This window comes from Lissotriton helveticus, chromosome 1_1 (genome assembly GCF_964261635.1).
Source record: "Lissotriton helveticus chromosome 1_1, aLisHel1.1, whole genome shotgun sequence".
In the NCBI taxonomy this organism is placed as follows: domain Eukaryota; kingdom Metazoa; phylum Chordata; class Amphibia; order Caudata; family Salamandridae; genus Lissotriton; species Lissotriton helveticus.
Window position 1 is genome coordinate 589064726 of NC_136057.1, and position 24073 is coordinate 589088798.

A 24073-nucleotide genomic window follows, 5' to 3' on the forward strand; every position below is an offset into this window, starting at 1 on the left:
CAAACATTGGACACAGCTCCTGGCTTTTCACAGCACTAAAGGTTAAAAGCCCTCCAAGAACCAACGACTCTTACATATAAACCTTTTTCTTTCTAGAGGGTTCGGGGGCAGGATGTGACCCTTTTCATCGGTCACTGTTTTCATGACAGCACCCTGTGTCTCCAGATGTTAAACAAACCTGCGCTCTATTTGTTCACGCTAACAACCTGAAGCTGAAACGCAGTGACCCCGGTGAAAGAATTGTGCTCTGGCAAACAATGGCTGCGCAACCTTTGGACGCCATGCTTGAAACGTCTAGGAAACAGATGAATGGCTGTTGCTTCACTTCGGGCTTTGTTTACCGTGGCGTACAAAGGCAAAGACAAAAACCTGCGCCGACTTCCCCACTGCAAGCAGGACTCCTGGATGGGCTCATTCGATAACCAGCAAAAACAACAGCCCCCCACATTAACCCCACCGCTGCCTCGTCGCCATTGTGCTGCGACTTACCTGTAATTGGAGCGGGCCTAAGCCCGGTGTTGCCGCAGCAGCAGCTGCCATGGTAGTCGGTATCAGCTGAAGAGGGTAGGGGTCACCTAAGTAAGAGAATAATAGAGGCGTCAGCACCTTTTATCTACTCTCCACCTGCAAATTAAACTCCTGCATTTATTCTTTCCAAAGCCGGCCTTTGTGTGCTGTGCCGGGGCCTAATGAAAAGCGCCATTGTGCAGCCCTCTGCTAACACTCTTTTCACAATTCGAACTGAGAGAGGAATGCGAATAAAAGGCGCAAGGCAATTAAGGAGGAAACCTCATCCCTTTTATTTTTTTTTCTTACTCGTGATGCATTTAGGGAAATAGGGAAAAAAAGTGCACATTGATCAGAGCACGACACTTCAAAAGAGTTTGCGGCTTGGATGAGATTGTAATATTGAAAGAGGCCACATTAACTGTCGTGACCGTGTGGGTGAAATGAGTCAGCCCAGTGGCCTTAAGTGTTCACAAACAAAACACAGCACACCATCCAACGCCAGGCGCATCCAACCAACAGCTACAGTGACCGGTCACAGAAATACCCGTTACTTTCAACTCCTGCCAGACCGGCCCGCGCCTCAAAAACATGGACAGGTAACACGGTCTGAGGGGAGCATGGAAAGGGGAGCATGGAAAGGGGAGCATGGAAAGGGGCGCATGGAAAGGGCTGCGACATAGTTCGCAGGACAGGGTGATTGCCATTTAGTAAATTACTCCAGCCATCGTTCCAAATTGAAGGTAATCCCAATTCGGTAGCTCAACTATGGGCAAAATTCAGATTACAGATAGTAGGTGAACACTACACTCCAGATTTATTCCCACTCACGTTTTACGAGGAACAAGCTGGCAAAATGTGAATGGGAAAAATGGTCACGAATGTAGGAAAAAAAAGCGAGAATGGGAACGTAAATATCAATTATTGTAGTTATTCCCCATTCCAGTGTGGTAATATTATATGCTGAGATTACCACAACCCCAGGGGAAAGGGAATTGCAGGCCTCCCAACTCCTGTAATGAAGGCCTGGTTATTAGGCAGGTTTAAGAAAGGAAGAACCTACAAAAAAAAACGTTTTTCTCTTTTTAGTCTTAATTTCCTTCTGTATGCACAGAACACATTTAGTTGAAGGCCCCATGTGCCCATGATAGCTCGTGTGATCTGCCATATTTGTACATAGTTAGTCGATGGAAAAAAGTTCTTCCAATTTAACCTACACACAGTTATAAAGACCAACACTTTAAGTTGATCCATTAACAATCTTTTTAACAAAAAATCGTTTAGTTTCTTTGCGTGCTGGGGGCACTGTCCAGAGCATATTCGCTGACACATAGAAATTGCAACAGGAAAATCAATAAAACTGTTATGGAGCGACTCTCTGTGCGAGGCGAAATGACAAAAATGTTTAAAAGCTTTCAATTCAATTGATCAGGATTGTCAAACCATTTGCGATACTCTAAGACAGATTTGAGCATGCAGAGTGCATTCTATTCACAAGCAACTTCCGCCTTGCTTAACTTCCTAGACAACAGTGCTCTAGAATCTGAGACTTGTAGTTTCTACTATTCCCAGTCCAGCCCTACCCTGCTGAAATCTCCAGGCTAAAAACATGGCAATGTGGCCAGCTGCCAACCCTGAACATGTGTCAGCACACTATTCAATAGCTGAAGATTTTCAGCCACTTAGCCCAGTCAGTTCATAACCATGCTGTGCTATGTCACACATGATGCTACAGTTTCAGGTCTTAAAGTAGGGTTCTCTGAGAGGAGGTTTCAACATGTGTTTTTTTAATTAGACATGCATTAATCCATTCTGCCCTTGCCAACTTGTGTTTCGTCTCTTGCTGACAAGTCTTGCAGAAGACTTCACCAGGGCTACTCTTCTAGTTGTGTATTCAGAAATTAAGAAAAGTAGAGTTGTTCTACTATTGAACACCGGAGTAAGCCCCACTGTCATGTGTGTAAACCGAGGCTTAGTTTGGCTATTATACCCTTCTACCTGAAGGAGTTTCAGATCTTGGCTGCACAGAAAGACTGTTTAAGATAACCTGCAAATGCCTCTCCGCGAGAAGGAGCCACACCAAGTCTCATCCCCTAGGCAGGCAAAAGAGTGCAGGATATGGTGTCTCACATACAAATAAATTGCATGACCCCTACAATAAACAAATCCCTGACTAGCTACTTAATGACATTGCAATGACGAGGCTGCTTCTGAAGGGTTGAGCCTTATTAGAAACAAAACTGTAAGAGGCAGTTGGGTCTGATTCCTCAGATCAGTGCTGCTGTGCTTTGGAAAAGGGTGCTGCAATTATCAGTATATACAGTTGTTGCACAGCCTGTAGGTATTTTCACTACCAATGCCGGAGAAGCCTATTTTTACACATGTGGCGTTTTACACAAAATTACATGAGCAAACGCTCGGAAGGGAATTTTAACTAACTTTGGTTAACAATTGGCGACATTTCAGAAGATAGGCCAAACAGCTAAAATGTATCTGAAAGGATGAAACACATTTACTTTTAAAATGCTTATGTGAACGAGGATTTTGGAAATTCTTTACACAAACTGAAGATTGTAAGCATCTGAAATTGAAGACTGGAGTTTATTAACATGGCCTATACTTTTTCCTGCAGGCAACGGGGATTAAAACTCAAAAAGACATTTATCATTCATTACTATTTTCAAATAATCTGATCACCCTCCTTCTCCTTTCGCTAGTCCCTTCCTTCACTCGAAAAGAGGTCATTGCAATAGGAGAGACAAAGGGTTTTCATTCATAAACATACGTTTATGACCGAATTTACCTTTTTTATGCACACCAGGAATTCACACAGGGATTAGTTTGCCTTTATCAATGTCCACATAGTTGTATTTACTCCCGCAAAGGTTAGTGTAAATCCCCGTCCAGGGTAGGAAGAGGACAGGATGAGTCCAGATTTGGAGGGGTTTTCCACATGCACATTATGGAATATATTCCCCACAAAGAATATTTTTTGAATTTGCACAAGTAGTCTTTTTTACCCTATACCCTATGAGAACTTATCTACTATAGTGAACTCTGCACAGACGGAAACAGCATTCCTTTGGAAGGTCACGTGGCCTACCCAGGATTACACTTGGTGCAATCTTGAGAATGTTTATGAAACCCAAAAGGAAGGAAACACAGGTTCAGTTGAAAGTGAAAATCGCATTTGTAATTTTCCTAATTTAGTACGTGAATCAGGCCACATGTGCATTATGGTCTGAATCATACCCATGAGCAAAAATGATCCACACTCTACTAATATCACATAGAAAAAATATGCAATTATAATTAACTGATTATGTAGCACCTGCATGATAAACATGCAATGCATAACATTTGTTGAGGCTGCAATCTTGGAAAACCATGTTCACCACCTTTGTCTATGAGACGGCTATCATAGCGTCAGATACATAGTCCACAATGAGGGGAAACAGGGTCTGGGGGTCTGAGATACAAATTCCAATATTAAGAAGGCATAACCTTATCATTTCTTTCCAGTCTGCATGTTACATGAAATCTCCACACCTAATGTGCCAAACGCTCAGTAAATGTCACAAATGTGACAAAAGACAAAATAAAGAAACGAGATCTGTTTGAAACAAATGAAAATAGAATAGTGAACATAACCATAGGGGGTGTGTATACTAGCAGGAGTTTTGGTTATCAGTAGCTGTACATCATTAAGCTTGCCCTCAATATTAGACGAAAAGAAAAATTAACTTCAAAATGCGTAATTACTTAATGCATGGTCTAACTCCAGGGAAGGGTAGAATAAAGGGAATAGGATTTATGGAAAGGAAAACTATTCAAAAAGCCACTCACAACTTGTGTCATGAATGACCAATCAAAAGTACAAATGGGGTGGATTGTTAAAAATGAAGTCGCAGCTCATCAATACCAATGCTATCATTTCAGCTCTTTACAGAGCTCATAGAAACTCCCACACAACCCCATGAAACCATGAAAGGCATAACTTCAGTCATATATTTGAAAGCGGAACAGTCACTGCCTTAGAGGAGATAACTGCTATGACAGAAAGAGGACCAGGGGTAATAATCCTGAAGAAGGCTGGTAATTTAGTCGCAATTGCATGAGGATGGTTGGACCAGGTAAGAGAGTGAGGAGAAGGAATGGAGCTGTTGCTGTAGTCCCAATGCAGGAGTCATTTCCAGAGCCAGATAAGAAACCAAGTGGAGACAGAAGAGCCAAAGGGATCCCAGAGGTTTTGGAGGGTGATGGGCTGTGGGTGACCTGTATGGCCTGCTGTGCATGTTAGCAGTAACCACCCATGGGCTGGCAAACGAGTACATCAGATCAGCCTACTGAGACTGCGAGGACCCACCTAGATGTCCAATGGACATGTTTTACAGGAGTGACTGTTCAAGCTTTGACAAATACCAAGAATTACTTATATCGAATGAGGCCAACCTACAGGCAGGCATTCATATCCTAACGCCAGAACACGTTTGTGCAGGAGATAGGTTTGTTTTAATGAGCCACAGAAGGTGTTCACCAGGTTTATTTTCCCAGTAAAGGAGACTTCGCCCAGTGGACCATGTACAATATAAATAGCTAACAAAACTAGAAGGGACCATAAGCAGATTTTATTAACCCTAGAGGCACGAAGCACAACAGTAGACCAGAGGCTGATCCTTCTGGACTCTGCCTCTCCAGCTAGAAGGGAAAATAGAGGAAATTAGCAGATGGCAAACAGGCAAGGCCCCCCAAGTTCGCCACAGTGGATTTAAAAAAAAAATTGACTGCCATACTAAAAGCTGAATAAAACTCTGGCATTTGCTACACTAATCCTGGAAAACTCTTCAGCAGAATCAGGCCAGAACTCAAGAGCTCCCTGCTGGGTTGGAAAGGGAAGAAGTGACCTTTTCTATTGCCTACTGGGCAATGAAAGCGCTGGATTTGGAAAAAGAAGTGGATTTGGAAAAAGAGGAAGACCCCGTAAATGTGGATTGATGACAAAGAACCGAAGGGAGTGAGGTGGCCCCATACTGAACTTGCAGGAAACTGATTTAGGGATAACGTCTATGTCTGAGGGCCTGAGAGTCCTGCTTGTCATGGACCTCATAGTAGAGACAATAATAAGGAGGAAGCTAAATGCAACCAGCAAAACACCAACCCAAGAAACGGATGCCGGTCTGCCTTACTAGTGAATCACTCTATAACATATGACAAAAAACAATACATCTTTTGAAACCCTGGAAGAGCAGAGGAAACCCTTAAACCAGTGAAGAGGCCAAAAAGGCAACGAGTGGGTAAGAAGTGTAAATAGGAATTTAGAGAAGGATGTGTTGGGCTTTGACAGATATAAGTGACTTCACAGACGTTAATATTACACAATGTGGTACAGTCTAGAATTCTGCAAGCAAAATAGATTATATAGGTATAGAATACAAATTGCTGACATCAAAGTTCATACAGATATATGGTTGACGTTTCACGTACATTCCTCTGTTAATTGATGAAGTGGACTTAAATAGGCATTCTTAGAAATTGCCTGTTTTTGATAAATTGAGCATTGCCCCACCTAGGAATTAAAGACTTCGATGGGTTGTGTATCCACTTTGACATTTTGATGTTTCTACAAAAATTGATTAAAACCTAAAAGATTTAAGAATCACTTAGTAGAGATTATTATGGCCAGACTTCGTGGAAACCATGTGCATCACGATGTCCATGACGTGACAGACAAGAACACATTAAGCCTATTCAAGTCCAGATGTGAGGCAGCATGCCAAAAATAGTACATAGCACACCCTCGAGGACGTGACCATGCATGCATTGTAAGCAATTGATAATATTTACAAAATGTTAAGGATTTTCCAGCACAGGATGGTTTATTTTTTATAAGAATAATATAAAAATGTTGGAACAAATTTAGTTAGCTCAACATTCATGATGGCGCAGTGCAAATAAGAGTCACACGAAAATACACACCCCATACATTGAATATGTATTTTAAGAAGTATTCATCATTAAACTCGATTAGCTTACAAAAACGGTGGACTTGTTTAGTGAAAAAGTGTACAATACTAGATCATAAAAATGTCTCAGAAGCTATGAGGACAATATAAACTTCAACTCTCAATACGTAACATAATGAGGTGAAATAAACTAAAAAATAAATATTCTTAAAAAGTGAGAAGCCTCTATTGCAGTCCAAAGAGGAACATGCAAAACAGTAACACGAAGAGAAAGCAAAATGAGTTAGATAGAAAATAATCAATTCAGTTATTGTGTTAATAAGTCAAGTGATCAATAAAGCAGTCGGCCTAGCCGAAGAAACAGAAGAGATCACTTTTCTTACCCAAGCGATACCTCATTGAAAAGGCCTTAGACGGTTGAACCGCTTTGGGACTGTTTATGTTCCTTTCTGGAGGGGTATTTCTCTAGATGTTTGAGATGGACTGTTACCATAAGGTGCAAGGTCAATACTGATTTGCCTAAGGCAGACCTTTGTCTAGAGTGGCACACTGGGTGAAAAACGAATGGCTGAAATGCTACCCTGAGCAATTGCCAGTGGTTAGACTACTTGTAAGCTTTCCTCCCATCATCTTTTGTGTGATCGATGGTAGCTCTGTACCACATTTCGGTTAAGCATTAACATATCTTTTGAGATTTTTCATCTCACCACAAAGATGATAACTTGTGTCAGCCCATAGTAAAGAATGTATTAGAAACTGTGGCTATTTTATCTAAAAATCTACCATGGCCATCTTGGAAGATGAAAAGTTTTTAGCATCTGCAAGCTCCATTTTGATTCCCCGGAAAGGCTGCATCCCTGAGCAGATTTTACAAGATCACAACTTGTGTCTCTTAAAGCTTGGGTCTTAAACAGTCAAAGGTACAAAGGTAGCCAGCTTATCCTTCTCTAAACACTACCCTAAAGAAAAATCTCAGCAAAGAAAACTCCCTTGTGAATGGTTCCATTCAATACATATGTGGGTCATGATGACTGCCAATCCCACAAGAAGTCAAACATAAGAAAAAATAAAAGCATAGTATTGTTGCTTTGAAAACGTATTTAATTGTGGAGGGAAATAGACACCAGTGTAGGTGGTTTCCGGTTCTCCTAGTAAAAACAGACACCAGTACATACCATATTAATTCAACTTTTGGAAATCTTCATATAGCCTTCTTTAAAATAGAAACGAAAATTACACCTCTTTTTGTCTCATTTTATCTGTAATATAAATTAGTGGAACACTGTAGAAGCTAAATTTAAACATACCCAAAAAATCAGGGAATAATGATTCACAAAAAAAGTGGTTTTTCATGTAAATATTCCATGAATAACAACATTCTATTTTCCTTGGTTTTGATTTAATTGCGTGACTCATTATTTTCGAAGCAGTTCCAGTGTGGACAGAATATTTTTTTAACATTAGTCTCAAATTCGTAACAGCAGCAAGTTACGTGTTTATGCTTAGTTCTGACTTGCTTCATCATTATGTCTTAGTCAGTTCCTTCAGACTCATGCCTTGTTACCATTTTATATCCCAAGACTTGAGGGGGTCACGAGGCGAATACAATCCCGAGTGAGGGAAAAGGAGGGTTCAACAGCCAGTTGATAATTTCAGATGTAATGTGAGTTCAATCCCATGTCTGACCAGATACTGAAAAAAGCACTGTCAAAGCTAATAGGTCTCGTCCACGAGAGAGCTCTTGGCTTTGTCAATGTATGTTGGCCATGTTTACAGCATAGTGACAACAGAGGGTATGAGACCTGGGGCAATCAACAACAGAAGGCGGGTGAGAGGCTAGGGTATGCAACAACATGGACAACAACAATGAAGCCAAGCAACATGGATGGGAGAGGGACAGAGGAACAAGGAGTTGGGGAAGAACACGGGAGAGCCAGATGAAAAAAACGCATTCTGGAAAGTGCTTAAGCATAAAGAAAAAAGTAGCTCCTAAAAATATGAGGGGTGAACACAAGAAATATGTCCATGCTTCAGGGGAGGTAAAACACAGAAGAGTAAGGAAGCATACAGAAGTTGGCCAATAAAAAGCAAGTAAATGAGAGCGACTATATAGCCAAGCAATGATTAGCAATGAACAACCTCTAAGCCCTCCGTTAGAAAACAAAAGGTCTCGAAGAGAGAATGTGTGCATTGTCTAGATGAGACCTAGAAAGGAGAGGTTGCAGTGATCAAGATCTCCAACCAGAAAAAATTGCACAAACGCAGAGCTTTTTAAATTTCTATTGCTGGGAATTGCCAGTGTTTTTGTGTTCTTCCGATATAGTGAAAAATAAGGGTATATTCAAAATGAACAATTGTTCAGAAAGAAGGGAGAATGTGCAGCTAAACTGAGCAGAACTATGTGAATGCTGTCTTCACTGTTATTTTTATGCCTGGTGTTAGCGATGACCTTACGATTTTACTACAATTATATATATTTATAATGTACTTACTGGTAGGGGCTTTCAGGCAGCCTCCCTCTTCATCCATTGGTCAATTGTGTCATTCACATCCCCCCTAGCCACTACAGCAAACAGCATGTGGTAATGAGTCTGTTTACGTCTTCCATTGCCTAACTTCACCATTAAAGAGGGCATTCTGTTCTTTCACAACGAGCACAACCATTTACAAAGACGTTTCTTTTAAAACCAGTGACAACTATGGCAATAAGTGCTTTTTAAGACCACACAAATATTTTTGCTTTTAGCCAATGTTTTTTTTTTTAATTGGCATAGGTTTGGCAACTTCAAGAACAATAAAATTTTATAGAAAAACAGGCAATGAGAAAAACAGGCAATGACAAAGCCAAAAGGCTGGCAGACAATGCCAGACTTACTGGCTTTGCCATTGCTGGTTTCAAGTTGAATCTTGGCGTGGACCTGGTTTAGAGATAAACACAGCAAGAGGAACACATTAGATTCATAACATGTAGATCTAGTGATGAAAAAAAAAACATGTGTACAGTGCCCAATCTCTCTCAGTTGGTCCAAGCATAACACAGGTACCACTTTTTATGTGCATGATCGACATTTGATGACAACATGTACTATGAGATTCAACAATACGCCATCAAGCAGAGAATATACTCAAGAAGTAAACATTATGCGGAGATTAACTTTTAGATATTCCCATCCTCTCTTCTCTGCGTAAAGTCCCTGTAAGACTGATGCATTTTCACAAGTGCAATAATATACATGGTGTGTAGCACTATTACCAATATTAAGCATAAATGAAAGACATACCGTGTTACAGAGACAGCCCCAACATGTAACAGGCAAAACGATGATCCATGTGGTGTGCCATCTTTCAGCTTTCAACTAGATCTCACTTTAAACAGTGAAGACGGAGTATTAGGAGGATTGCCTTATAGTGGATAGCTTTTTTCCCAAACTTTGGGGCCATTTCACAAAATGTATTTTTGAAAGCAAACATGGGTTTACAGCTTAAAATACCCAGTTATACCTGCCAGGAGTTCACTATAGCATTCATGGCAGACGTATTTTGATTACTTCTGATTTTCTACCACAAGTACGAAGAAATCAGCAGTAGTAAATCCTATTTAAGGTGTGGGAAGTGAAAGTTGGAAGGCATAGTTTAACTGGGAAATTTGTGAATGCTCACATTTGTTGGCATTCACAAACTGAAAGTTAATCCATTACCACCATGGAAATGGCCAGCCTTTGGTCTTCCAGGATGGGAAGAGCAACAGATAACCCCAAGATTAGCTAAAGAGGAAGTGTTTTCCCCACTGGGAATTTTTTTTTCACCACAGAGAAAAAACATTTTAATGGCATCTAACACAGATATGGATGAGCAACACATTGTACAAACTCAAGAATGTATTTAAGACAAAGCAAAACATTCAATGGGTACAACCGATGTAGAAAAGTTTAAAAGTAAGGACAGAGCCCTACAACTCCAACTGAAAGTACTTTTATACTTTCTGTACATTCACAAAATGGGTGTATTAGTACACTTGGAAAGCCACGTCAGATGCAGGTTTCCAGATGTACTAATGCATCTACAATTGTGACTTTTTAAAGGCTACCTATTGCCTCTCTGTAGAACTGTAAATAGTGTACTACCCACACAGAGGGTACTACAACCCAACATGCTCAAGCACATTTTTTCAAAGATTTTTTCATCTCGAGCACAAACCGATATGTCATGATCACTCTAATGACACTGATCCTGACATTCTCTACCTTGCATCTTATTTGCATAGGTATGGGCTGTATATCCCATCGCTGTATATAAATGAAAATTCTAACCGGATTCCAAGACGGAAGGCTGTTTTAAGTGTTGCTTGGATAGTCACACATGCCTGAATTCAAATCTATAACAGTCTATAGTAGAACTTTTGAGTTCTACCTGTTGTTAAGACATCGGTTACTGAAATCCATTAGCCTAAAATATTAATATCTCGACTGGTTAATGTAGGCTTCAACTATTTAATAATAACGCACTTTTACCAGCTACGCTCTTTCTTTCTGGCGGCTCAGATGCTTTACCACAAACACTGCACAAGTGCTGTTTTCTGTCACTAGAAACTGATTGCGGCAGTATCTATTTTAGGTTGTCAAACAACTGCAATGATCATCAACTGTTCAATACTTCTTTACGTGTGTAATAAAAATATTCTAGTTTCATAGTAGGAAAACTGCAATATTTTGCTCCAAAAAACGCAAACTTCATAAACTTTATAATAAGCAATACCAATCTTCTAAAATAAGTCTACAAATATGTATACATTTTTCGTCTCACTGTGTGTGGTAAGACCAGAAGATACAAATCTTCAATATCTCCCTCTCTCTAGATATATACATCTATATATCTAGAGAGAGAGAGAGGGCGAGAAAGAGAAAGGGGAAGAGATAGATAGATAGATAGATAGATAGATAGATAGATAGATAGATAGATAGATAGATAGATAGATAGATAGATAGACAGATAGATAGACAGATAGATAGATAGATAGACAGATAGATAGAAAGATAGATGTATATATTCTCCACCTAATCACCTGTCACAATAATTGTCCATATCAACTTACTTGAATCCTTTACACCACCATATACAGATAACCATATTGACAAACACAAAAGTAGATTTAGAGGTTTTACAAACAAAATATGGCATGTGCTTTTGTTGGGGCTTGACGACATAGACTACCATGTACCAGTTCTACATCTCTTAAAGTAAACCAAGCTTGTGCCAAAAGACTCGGAGACGAAAGGAGGCAGACAGAGATAATGGTACGACGGCACTTCTAAAAGGACAAAAGGGTTGTAAAACGGTATATGAGCATCTATTCTAGCACTGCCGCATTTCACCTTTTATGCTTCTCCTGCAGCCAAAATCATCATTTGCTAATTAGCGGTAAGGAAACGGTGTGCATACAATGTTAACCAGTTCGGGCTTCATGTGGAAAAGTACATTAAAAATGCTTTCTCATTCACTGCGCGTGAGAAAGGTTATTTTTCTGAAGTACATAAGGGAAATGTCCTCGTTATGTTCTATGCACAGGTTTCAAGAGGTAATACTCTTTTGTGTCAATCAACAATGCGTCTCCTTTTTAAGGGGAAGAGGCGGGTGGAAGGGGACACGCAAAACAGTTGTTCAGTGTAATGCATAATCGGATGGTGATTGGCAAGGACTGCTTCCTTGCGAGGCTCAGGCCAGAGCTACAACGAAGCCGGAGTGTGCAGCTCGGAGGGCCCCGGCGCCCGTCCCTTGTCATGTTGATAAAAGCGTGACATATCAGAAGGCTGCTTGTGATTTGGCGATTGTTTCAGCCTTGTTTGTCAGAGCGACCTAGGTGTCAGCTGACAGAAATACATCAGAAATTAGCACGCAGTCTCTCGAAGCGCACAACATGGGCACCAGCAAAACAACTGTAATGACGTCCACGGGACGAGCCGCTACACAATGAGACATGTGACAACAAGTAAAACACAGAGATGCATCACAACGTTCGCCTCGGGAGGCACAAGGCATTCCTCTCCCAAGAGAGTCTAGCACACAGATTAACAAACACATTGTGTCATTAAAAGACAGCGCGCTGTGGGTTCGATGGTCAGTGGAGACTGCAAAACTACTGCATACTGTGTTAACTTCGCATAGAAGACACATGTGTACTATGCATGTGCGCTATATAACGGCAGTGTGATGCCTTTGAACAATGTACGAGAAAATATAAGTAAGATTGCAGGTTTTTTCAATAAAAAAAGAATACACTCGTGTTTAGATCTGCATAATGACTGCACAGACGGTCATGTTTGGAAATGTAAGTCCCACAAGCCATTTGGCCCAGCAGGATCCTAGACAGCCCCATATTTTCTTCTATCTGTGTTACGCTTTAGAAGACCTTTTATAAAACATTTCCTGTTTTACCTATATTCATTTGTCTGTTTGCATGTGTTTTGTACTACAATACTGCCTAAGAAAGGGCACAAATTGAAAGGGACCACATTTGTTTCTCTGCAAGATGCTCATTATTACCATTTGCGCTCCTAAGTTATTCAGTGTTTTTGGACGAGCGAGAAATCTCTTGAGCAGGAGCCAAACATTTTCATATGGCTTCTGTTCCCACATCGTTTCTTCCCCAAACAACCCGAGTGGTGGTGGTGGCGGTGGGGTGGTTTGTACATGCGGTATGTGTTGATCTGCCTTCCCTCCGCCCATTCCCAACAAGCCGAAGAGTACTTACTGCAGCCAGCTTTATAGCTGAAGCCAGGAGGAAGGAGAAATCCCTGCTGGGCTGCTGCTGCGGCCAGGGTCCGCTGGTCTGGGGGGAACACAGGAATCATCAAGGGGGGCAGTTGGCCTTGAACCTGCAGCACACAAACAATAAAACAAAGTTCGCTTATTGACCAATGCAGAAGAACGCCATTCTGTATTGCTCTTAGCAAAAATGTCACAAGCTCAAATTCTTGAGAGAAAATGTTGACCCATCCAGCCTTGACTACATCAAAGTGCAAAAGTAGACAATTTTGCAAATACAATTCATGTTTGGATAATGAGCCCACCACAACAGACACCCGATAAGTCCGAAGTCTAAACAAAGTCTGATAGTGATTTTTGTGGAATGAAAAAATTGAAAATATCTATGACTGATTACAACAACCACAGAGCGCCTATATTCTGATCAGTTATGAGGATGTGCATGGTGATTCATGAAGAAGGTTACTATGACAGAATCTGCTATGGGATTTTCAGTATCATCCTTGGCTAATATCTCCCTGACAAAGGTCACTAATGTATGAAATTGACCTTCAAATCACTTGCACTCAGTCTAGCTCACGAACAAAATATATATGACAAAAACAGAATAAACAGGAGGGATGGATTCTGAAACAGTCTGAAATGTACGATCCAGATTAAGATGCATAATTCTGCAATAGTGATGGGCCAACAATTCCTTGCAAAAACAACACACATTTCTTTCCAAGTGGTTGTCTCTGACCACTGCCTGTTGCATGTACAATATGTTGCACATGTGTCAGCATGCCCAAGAGTGGCACAGGTCCATAGGTATCTAGGACCTGACCTTTCTATCGCTTATTAGAGGCAGAGGTTTAACAGCGTATTTACGTAAAAGGTATGCAGGGTAAGAAAATATAAAAACAACACATAATGTAAACAAAGGTGTAAAGATTAAAATTGAACTCCAAAATTATTTTCTTTCACCTAAATTGTCAATCGAAATAATCATTTGATTTTCTTTTTAAATGACAAAGTAACATTATTCTGAAAAGCGAAAATGAACAGCTGTGTGGAATTTTTGCATAGTCCTCCTAGGCAAAAAGCCACAGAACTGAAAAAAATACATTATTTCCAAGGATGAAAGTGACTTTGCCAAGTGTAGAAGCTCCAAAACAGGCCTCACAAACACTAATAGAAAGACAGATGGTTCCACTGAAGGTTTTGCTGCCAAAAATAAAATTAAAAAAATCGAAAATAAAAAAATAAATGTGTGATGTTATTGAAGCTGAATGCAAAGTTCTCTAATGACTGAAAATATTCTTGTCCCGTCGCATGTGTGAAAACTGCCTCCAGGGCTAACTTAGCTTTTGGGAAAAAAATAACAGTTCAAAAACATAATAATATTGCTCTATAAAACATTTAGAAATTAGTTTAAAAGAAAGTTGTGATCAGAATGTAAACTCTTTCCTTGTTATACTCCCTTTCCTACCCTATTTTGTGGGAGGACAGAACCAACTGTACACTTAAAATTGTACATTCAAATAGGCAACTGCTATTTTCCAGCTAATGCTTCTGTCCTTCAGAATCAAATTTGCAATGGAGTGCACCTAGAAACTGACCTGAGTTTTATGGTATAAATGTGGATCTCAGAACAAATTCCCTTTTTAGTTTACTTTCTTCTAAAGAAAATTGGTGCTTAGTGAGTAACTGACTATTTAATACCAGTAAAGAGTCCTTATCAATCAGTTCACTGTACGAGAGTAGATGTTATCAACACCCACCAATCAGCCATTGTCCTTCCTGACTATAAATATAATATTATGCTACAGCTCGATGCATAATACATTTGATTATTTAGCAGGTTGTGTGCCTTAATAAATACACCCAATAAGAGTACCAATGATTGCCCAGTTTCTAATCCTTCAATAAATTCCAAAAATTCACCACAAACCTGTACCTCTCTGCCTATCACTACTCATAACGAAGTAGATCACTCGTATTATGACTAAGCTTTTAAATGCACAGTACACTTATATAGTTATCCTAGGTTTCAGTGTTTCAAAAGAATAAATCATTGTAAATCAAGTAGAACCATGTTAAACTGGAAAAATGCACATGTATGCAAACTCTGACACATGTTGTTATATGAATGTTAAACATTTTTCTGACCTGTGTAAAAGCCCTAGAATGCTATGGATATTTTTAAATGCAGTTCTAGCCACTTCAAAATGTTGTAGGTGCCATTTGAAAAGAAAGAAGGATGTTGTTGGAACGGGAAGTCTACTGCATGTCTCTGAAGAGAGTGCTTTCCCTGCTGTATGCTGATCTCCAAGCAAATCATACACAAGTCACTGTATGATTTCTAGATCTCTAACTCACTGAGAATGATAATCATGCATGTCCACTCAGGGTCTCCCTCTTTACATGGATTGAGATCTGAGAACTTGGCTCTGAGGTGGAGGGGAGGCATGCACAGTGCACCCCTATTTCAGAGAGGGCCTAATGCTCTCTGTCTGCACACACTGTGATAGATTGACAGTGGCGGCAGCAATACATCTGTAGTCGGGTATACCTGTATCCCTGTATTCTAACAAGGATGGACGACTAGTCATCCTTCTGATCAAGTCTGTGTAGTCTCTCTTGTCTGTGGTCCTGTTACCTTTATCTATCTAACCTGTGTTCGAGTGCCGGTGGGTGTACTGGGGAAGGAAGGCGATTTGAGCCATTATGTAGAATGTGATCTGTTCTGGAGGACAATCCAACTCCCCTGTGCCCCTCCCAATTCCTTGGACAGGCCTGGTGGGCAGGAGTTTGACATTCGCTCTGATCTGTGTTTAGCTGCCCTAACCCTGTTAGAAGGGACCCTTTCTGTTGGGAGATGGTCAGGAGATAATTAAAATTCCTCTCTAAGGAACAGACTGAGCTGGTACAAGGGAAGACAGTAGATCATCCTTTGTATGCTTGGGACACGCAGTGGAAATGCAATAAATGTGCCTTGTCATTGGAGTGGCACCCTGGATTCAAAAGTTGCAGACCCTCTGATTGGATCAGCCTATCAATCAGAAGTGATAAAAGTCTGGCCCTAGTGGTCAGTTGCTGTTCAAGACTAGCCTACGGTTCTGAAGAGACGACCCTACACGGGTTCGTCTGAGGAAGCCATTTACAGCCCCCGGTGTAAAAGCAAGATACGAGGCTTGCTCACCACGTCTCTGCACACCACTGAATGTGGGTTACCCTGAGGAAGTTTTCTATGTGATGGTTGAATCATGCTGCAAAGGAGATTGCCGGTTTGACAAGAATCAATGGCACCAGCCAGAGTACCAGCTGTTCCTGTGAGGCTTGGGAGCTAGCGCTCTGAACAAGGAAATTGCAGACAGCTGCTCAAGATAAGAAATCCTACAGCACATCAACAGAGGGAGACACGAAAACTTGATCCCAGTCCTTAAAGGTGAGTTTGCTTTGTCCAGACCTCTGCCCTGTGCTGTGGGAGCCTGTGGTGCACTTCCAGTGACAATCTGTACCACCAGTGGTACAGGTCCTCCCACCTTTCTTTTTTGTGATATCTGGGGGTATCAAGGTGTACTGGCATTCTGGCCAGCCACTACTCTCCTACAGCTAGGGACTCCATTAAACTGTGCCAAGACACCAGGCACCTGTAAACAGATTCCCAAGGCCACTAGATCAGTGTCCTCACTAAGGATAGGAGGGCACTTCTGTTGCTTTCATGCCCAGGAAGACAGATCTAACAGACATTTTCAGCAAGAAATATGTGGAAAATCTACCAACATGTGCTCGATCCTATCAACAAACTAATGAAAGTGAACGAAAACTATTGACATGAGAAGTATATGACCAACTTCACCCCTTGAGAAATTAGCATCGTTAGCAATATGCTCATATTAAAGGCTGTCGTTCTTCACTGAACTTGCATTAAGAAAAACTTACAACTATAGAAATTAACTTCCTAGGAAAAGTAAAATTTAAAATGAGACGTTACATAATTGACTGAGGTATGGTACTTCTTGATACTCATAATTCATCAAATGAAGTCTAGATCTGAATCCAAATCCTGGCTCCTATTAAACATATGACAGCAGATGCTATAATACAAACTTGAGCTCATGCAGCACATAACATGGTCTTGAACCCAGGAGTTAGCTTTGTCACTCATACAATTCAATGTGGTAGAAGAGGGTATATGTTTTCAAATAAATGCATTTCGGGGGCATGCATTGAGGCTACATTGGATTTCTTTATCACACTACATAACATGACCATCATGTGCTGGAGGGTATGTCGTCTAAATGCGGATCATGGGAAACACATTTCAGGGACACATTCAGATCAAGAGACTACATTGTTCATCAGTTTCACTATCATGAAGGTAGAAAGTATTATTTTCACCTGGAATACTGGAATTCCATTAGAGAAACAGCATAAAGTTAAACTATAGCGATGATATGTATAGAGAAGATTAGCTGCTATATTTGAAGCCTATTGTGGAAATCAAGGTAGCAAATCCAACGCGACTTTTTAATTGTGAGTGCTCGGTGTTGCCAAGAAAGACCCATTTGGCCCGGAGAAACCATATTTATTAGCGGAAACGTTATTGAATCACTTAAGCGTTTTTTTGTATGGCATTCCAAAAATAGCTTTTATTGAGATAAGCACAACAAAGCAGCTTCACTCTTCACTTGATACTGAGATCAAAGAGTTAGTGTTAGAATGTAATCCTTGACCGTGCTCAGTGGGATGAAACCAGTATCCCGCTCACTGGATCTAATTCGTTCCTCTAAGCTTATTTGGTGGTGAATCCTACATAGGCACAACCCACCAGTTAGTTACATATGGACACCTGTGATATTTAGCATTCTTGTTGTGTCAGTGGCCTAATCTTCGAACCATTATGATTTATATCCATGCCCGCATACATTATTCATAGTGATTCTGATATTTGTATCTTGCTTCATGATAGCATTTCCGCTCCACCTAGCGAGTCTAAATGAGACATTTTATAAATGTTGGTCTTTCTCTTGTTAAATTCCAGAAGGTTCATTCCTTGTCAATCTTTCACTGATAACATTCTTATCCTTTCACTGCAAAAATTACGCCTGTGGGCATATTATATATAGCAACCAGCTTTTAGTGAAGTTTCAAATGTGAGTAACACACAGCTCTAACACTCCAAAGATTGCTTCTTTGATTTTGCCACCTGTTTGCAACTAATCAAGATGCAATTTCTGCCTCAAGTAATCCATATCTAGCATCAGAAAGCAGTTGTTTTCTAGGAGACTGGGTTAATCCAACTTGTTGTATAGAATAAAATGTTTAGCGTGAAATAATGCTGCCTTCTATATTTCACATCTGAATCTAACGTTCTATTCCTCAGTGTACTAAGGTTTTTTTATTAACTATAATCAGTCAATCACCAGCCCAAATCTGACATGGGTTGCCACTCCATGGACTTCAATAATAGATAAGTGCATTATAAAATTGTCTGATTTCACTTTTAAGACATATTTTCCCTTGAAGCTCTAATGTGAAAAGGTACAAGAGAAACTTTAGATATAAATAAAATTTACAACATTTGCTGAGCCATCCCTTACAAAATCCTTCATTTGTTCTAACAAATCTCCACCTCTTACTTAATCTGCTGTTTCCTCAGGATGAATCTCGACTGTTTCTAGATTCCTTCAGGGGCTAAACACTTAGAGATTGGTGGAATATTATTGCCTTTCTTTATATCCCACCATATTTTGCCCACATCCTGGCCTATTGTTGTTTATTTCTTTCACGTATTACAGATAGTAAAACCAGCTCAGAAAGATCACTCCATTACCTAGGAGGTATGGCAACTCAGGCACTGACTTGTAACCATTGAGACCAATCATTAAAGTTTCTTAAAATCTGACCTTAGAATGCCTTTAGATCCCTGTCCTACTCACTGGTGATTTGTTATTGCTTCATAAAATTCTACTAGTCGCTGAATTTATCCACAAAAAAAAAGCTACATGGAATGTATAATATTGTATGTTGAAATGCAAACATGAACTGGGCCACAGCTACAATTTCAATAAAATTAACACGCTCAATACAATCTTTGAGCGTTTTATTGGATGGATCCAGATCAGAATTTCATTTCTGGTTTCCTGCAGTTTGCAACTAGAGATAACCCTAGATAGCTTGACCGACTCGAATAATTTATCAGTAGCATTATTTAAACAGGAGAGCACAATCAACAGGCAATGAAAGGGATACAGCAGAATAGTTAGCCCCAATGTTTCCCTTAAGTATGAATTCTTTCTCCACCTTGAGAATAATGATAGAAAGGTTACATATCCATGTTAAACAATAAGGGTTAATGGTGGCTCTTCTGATTAGACCCTCACCTGAGGTCCAATTTGTGACACCAATTATTATTAATCTAGATGACAGCATCTGGATTATGAGCAAGTTATTGAGTGTTCTAATAAATTCTTTTCCCGGGCAATTTTTATTTTTGTCTGCCAAGAATAGTGCCAGTTAACTTGTTCCGATTAGACTTAAATTAATTTTATGTTTTTATTGTAAATATTTGTGTTTTAGTAAGATTTTTTTTGGCTCACTTCTGAGAAGATACAATTTCCAATGCAATAGATCTGCACTTTGCTTTCTCTTAATGCTATCCATTTGTGATGTTTGTGTTGCAGTTTTGTGTTTCTTAAAATCTACTGTGCATAAAAGCATTTTTAACATGTTTATATATTAATGTATGTGTTTGATGGATTTCAGCTTTTATGGTTGTATATTCATTAATAAACAAGTCCTTTGACTGACTGAATTTGTATAAAGGCCTGATCAGCATCAGCCTCAAAAATCCCTAAAGGGTATTACGAGGTTTAAAGTGACTCAACCTCATAAAATTGATTTTGTAATAACATTGCCTGACCCGTTGGATAAAATACTTGAGTAAATTATGATGTCAATATCAAATAGAGTCCTAATGCTGCATGAGACACAAAATAATGAGTCTTGATGGTGACTGGTCATGGAGCCCTAATTGGCCATAGCACAGCACCACTGTATATACCCTATTCTTGACATTGGAGTGGGGAGCGGAGTGAGACACCTGACAGAAATACTAACAGCAAATTGCAAAAGTCTTCACCTTGTACATTCGATGGAAACACTATGCATTGTTTGTATCCTCACAACGCCAGAAACCTGCGAAAGGGTGGATGCCTTCTCAGAGGCAGAAACTAGTTAGACAGAGCTATGTCTCCACTATTACATGGGTGAAATGCCCAGATCCACTTGAGGCAAGCTTTTTTACAGTCAAATATATTTCAAATAATTACAGTAGAAGCAGGTGTTTGTTATATATCTCTCAGTTTACAAACAAGGTATTGCATATCTTATAGCTATTGTTTGCAATGAGAAAGATGGATTGAGATACGGACAATGTCATGTGCGTTAGCACAGGCCCTTATGGAAAAAGGACAGATTTTTAAATCTTTCGATCGAGTGACAAACGCTTTACATTTAGGAAAGCAAATAATAATTCTACCCTCAAAAACGTCAATATGTAGTAGTATTCGCTTCTCAACTGTGACTTTTTAATAGTTTGAATTCACTAACATTCAAAGGGAATCTTGGGTCAAGTTTATTTCAGGTACTGACATTCTACCATTATTTACAAAACACTTTAATTGTAATTTCTCACACTTTTACCATCCCTTCTTGACTGTCACTGAAGCAGAATAGACTGGATCCGACAAGTGCGAATATAGGGGTGGGGTGGGAGGGGTGCGGAAATGGCCATCGCAAAAGTCGATTTTATTGTGCCTCCCTAGGGGGCAAGTGGGAATATATGAATATTTTTATTGCACTATCACCAGCTACATGCCTCAACTTCAGCACAATTAGATAATGATAAAATAATAATATGTATATACATGCTGAGTGGATGGCTAAGGACTCCTCATTGGTCAGTAGTCTTTAATGTGCTATGGAAAAAGTCTGAATTGGACCTTAACCTGCATGCTGTTTGTGAAGGCCCCGGAGGCATCAGGTCCATGCATGTGTGCTCTTTTGGAACGGTGCTAAATTGGGGTAGACTGTGGAGGGTGTGCAGACTTCCTTTACGGTAGACCACGAAGGCATGACTTTAAGAGGTGAAAGTGACTGAAGCTTTGCAGCCAATGGGCAAAAATGATCTAATCAGGCCTGGTCCTTTATACAGTTCCAAATGTTGCTACTTTCACAGCAATTGACTTAAACTTGCATCCATCTGGCAGAGAAGTCATTACAATGTCATTTTTAAACACTTCTAGAAGTTGCTGTAACAAAAAGGTGTCCATTACAGCTACCCAACGCAAAAAATTAACTATGAATGCCCAAAGTAAAGTTTTGCTTCAAATACCATGAGCAGTGCTAGTATTTAATTTAACGTACAGGTGTAAAGCGCATTCTCGTTTACTGAAAAGTGAGTCCCTGTACACCTCTTTCATTAGCACACACCAGAAAGGATCACAAAGAGACATTCTGACATAACACAAATTGCAGCAATTGTATCTATCTAACTTAAAATACGCTTCTTAAAGCAAAGTGTCCACAGGTAACAAGCGTGGGCTTCCAGCAGCACTTCTTTGGTTTATCAAAATATTTATGTCATTCGCACCCCACTGTAACAGGGCCTTGTGTTGCTTCCAAATATAGCTTGAAACACTGCAAATGAGTGTGCAATGTCAGCCCCAATTAATTAATTAATTAATGAAACGCTGATTTCTTTTCTTTGGGAAGGCTGCTCGCTCAGTGCAAGAGGGAGGGACAGCTCAGAACTCCAGAAGCCCCCCCTCCAGCCCCTGATAGCACACCTGGTACCAGGATACATTTTATGGGACATCTGCAAGCGATAGGACTTAAGGGCGGGATTTTGCGATAATTCTATAGGGTTACTCTGTAGCAGGCCTCTTAGGGATGAGGGTAGACATTCCATTCAACAGAATACTAATTATCAAAATGAAAATAGCTGTAGCTGTCTTTGTTATATTTGTTCAGTCACTATAGTTAGGAATATGATGTGTGTTTCTGTGCTGTGCTGTATAGCGGTCTTAGACTGCAACATCCTTGTGAGTAAATACAAAAATACACAGATACTACTAAAACAGGTGTGCAGCTCCCGTAGCTACAATGCATTTTTTCAAAGTAATTTGGGGTTGTATTTCGCAATATTTTGCAACACTTGTTTAAGTACTTTAAGTCTTTCCAAATGTCTAAGAGTGGTGCAATCATTACATTCAACCCAAGTTTATGTATTTCTTCTGAAGAAAGAGAAATAGCGTTCTAAGGATTATCACCAAAATCATCTGGACTACACAGTATGAACTGGAATCAGTGCAAGTGGGAACATTTAAGATGATATACTAAATATTCTCACTCAAAACCGAAGACCCAGACTTTGCAAGCTTCGGCACAAGTGCTGTGCAGTTCACTTTTATGTATATGATTCTGAAATGTTTTACATTTGGGCCTGCCAACACTGTGCATTAGGACCCAATCTATGTGTTGAGAAGGTTTAGTCTGCTGGTTTGGATGACATTTGTTTTGTTATGCACTTCTGTGGCGTCTCAATTGGAAATTAATTAAGTAGTCTTCAGCACCGCCCGCCACAATGTTAAAAATGTGGTGTTCCTCAATGATCAAACTCTTCTAACATGTTTACAATTAAACAACCTAAAATGCACACAAAAAATCAGATTGTTAGAATAAAAAAAGTGTTGCTGCTTGGACAGAATAAACTGATGACTGCAGGGGCTATACTAAATGAATGAAGCCAATAGAAGTTAAGGTCCTAAACTTACAGAGTAAAGAGACGTGAACTCTATTATAATCCACCCCACCGACACGATGACGTGCACCAAGATTGCCCCTTAAATTTACCAATAATCCTTAAGAACTGGAAGTGCCTCTGAATTCCCAACTATTGCAGCAATGACAGTCAACTGACTGTATTAACTCAAAGAAGCATTAGCTAGCCAGGGTTTCTTGTTCCAGCCACAACATTCCACCAGTAACAAAACAAAAGCAGACAAACTGGTGGGACCAATAACTGGTTGAGTGCACATGCTTACGAATGTCAAAGTTTCATTAAAAGACAGCTTTTATGCTATGGATAGGCTTCTATGACCCCCAAATGCGAGCAAGGGAAATAGCACCCTGGCCTCCATTTAAGTAGTAGAAGACATAAGTAATGGGTTTGCAGTGGGAACTTCACACTCATGGAACTCGGTGCCACTGCACATGCTGCATTAACAAGATCAACGTCCCTCACACCTCTGAATAGTCAAGTACCTTTCTTTCTTACAGTTGGTAGTAGAAGAACGGAAAGGAGTGATTTATTAGAACCACAAATGCCATTGAAGACCAGCAAATGATTACAGTATAGCCGTAATCAACAGTAAAACCAGACTGTTTAAAATCAGGCTTTCTTCTTACAAAAGAAAAAAGTCTCAAACCAACTCAAATACTCAGTAACCTTTGGCTACCGAGCGCACAGAATCTTTGCAAACCTAGGGTTATCTGTCCTGGAATCAGCCCCATTCTTCTGTCTTTGGGCTGAAGCTGTTATTAAAGTGACTGGCCAGACAAAGGACAACTGTCCTAGTGAGACAACAGGGCACAGCAGGAGACCAAGAAGTGTGTGGTAAAGGAGTATAACAAGACCTGGGTACATTGCACAGGCTGCCTGCCTTTACCTGCCATCACTCACTACATTACAGAGCGGCAGGATGAATTAACTTCTTACAACATAGCCAGCAACGCAGTGCCAATAATTAAACAAAAACAACTAAAATATGCACACACATCAAACATAAAAG

At 40.0% G+C, this 24073-nt stretch overlaps 1 protein-coding gene across 3 annotated transcripts in view; it reads right to left on the minus strand.

Moving 5' to 3' along the window:
- The window catches only part of SOX5 (SRY-box transcription factor 5), a 454156-nt gene that overhangs the window by 122301 nt on the left and 307782 nt on the right, over positions 1-24073 (minus strand). For all 3 annotated transcript variants that reach the window (XM_078674095.1, XM_078674096.1, XM_078674097.1), the window contains 2 exons: positions 13219-13342; positions 490-575 (listed from right to left, as the gene is read on the minus strand). In XM_078674095.1, coding sequence (XP_078530221.1) covers positions 490-575; positions 13219-13342 — 210 coding nt within the window. The remainder of the gene's footprint in view (positions 1-489; positions 576-13218; positions 13343-24073) is intronic.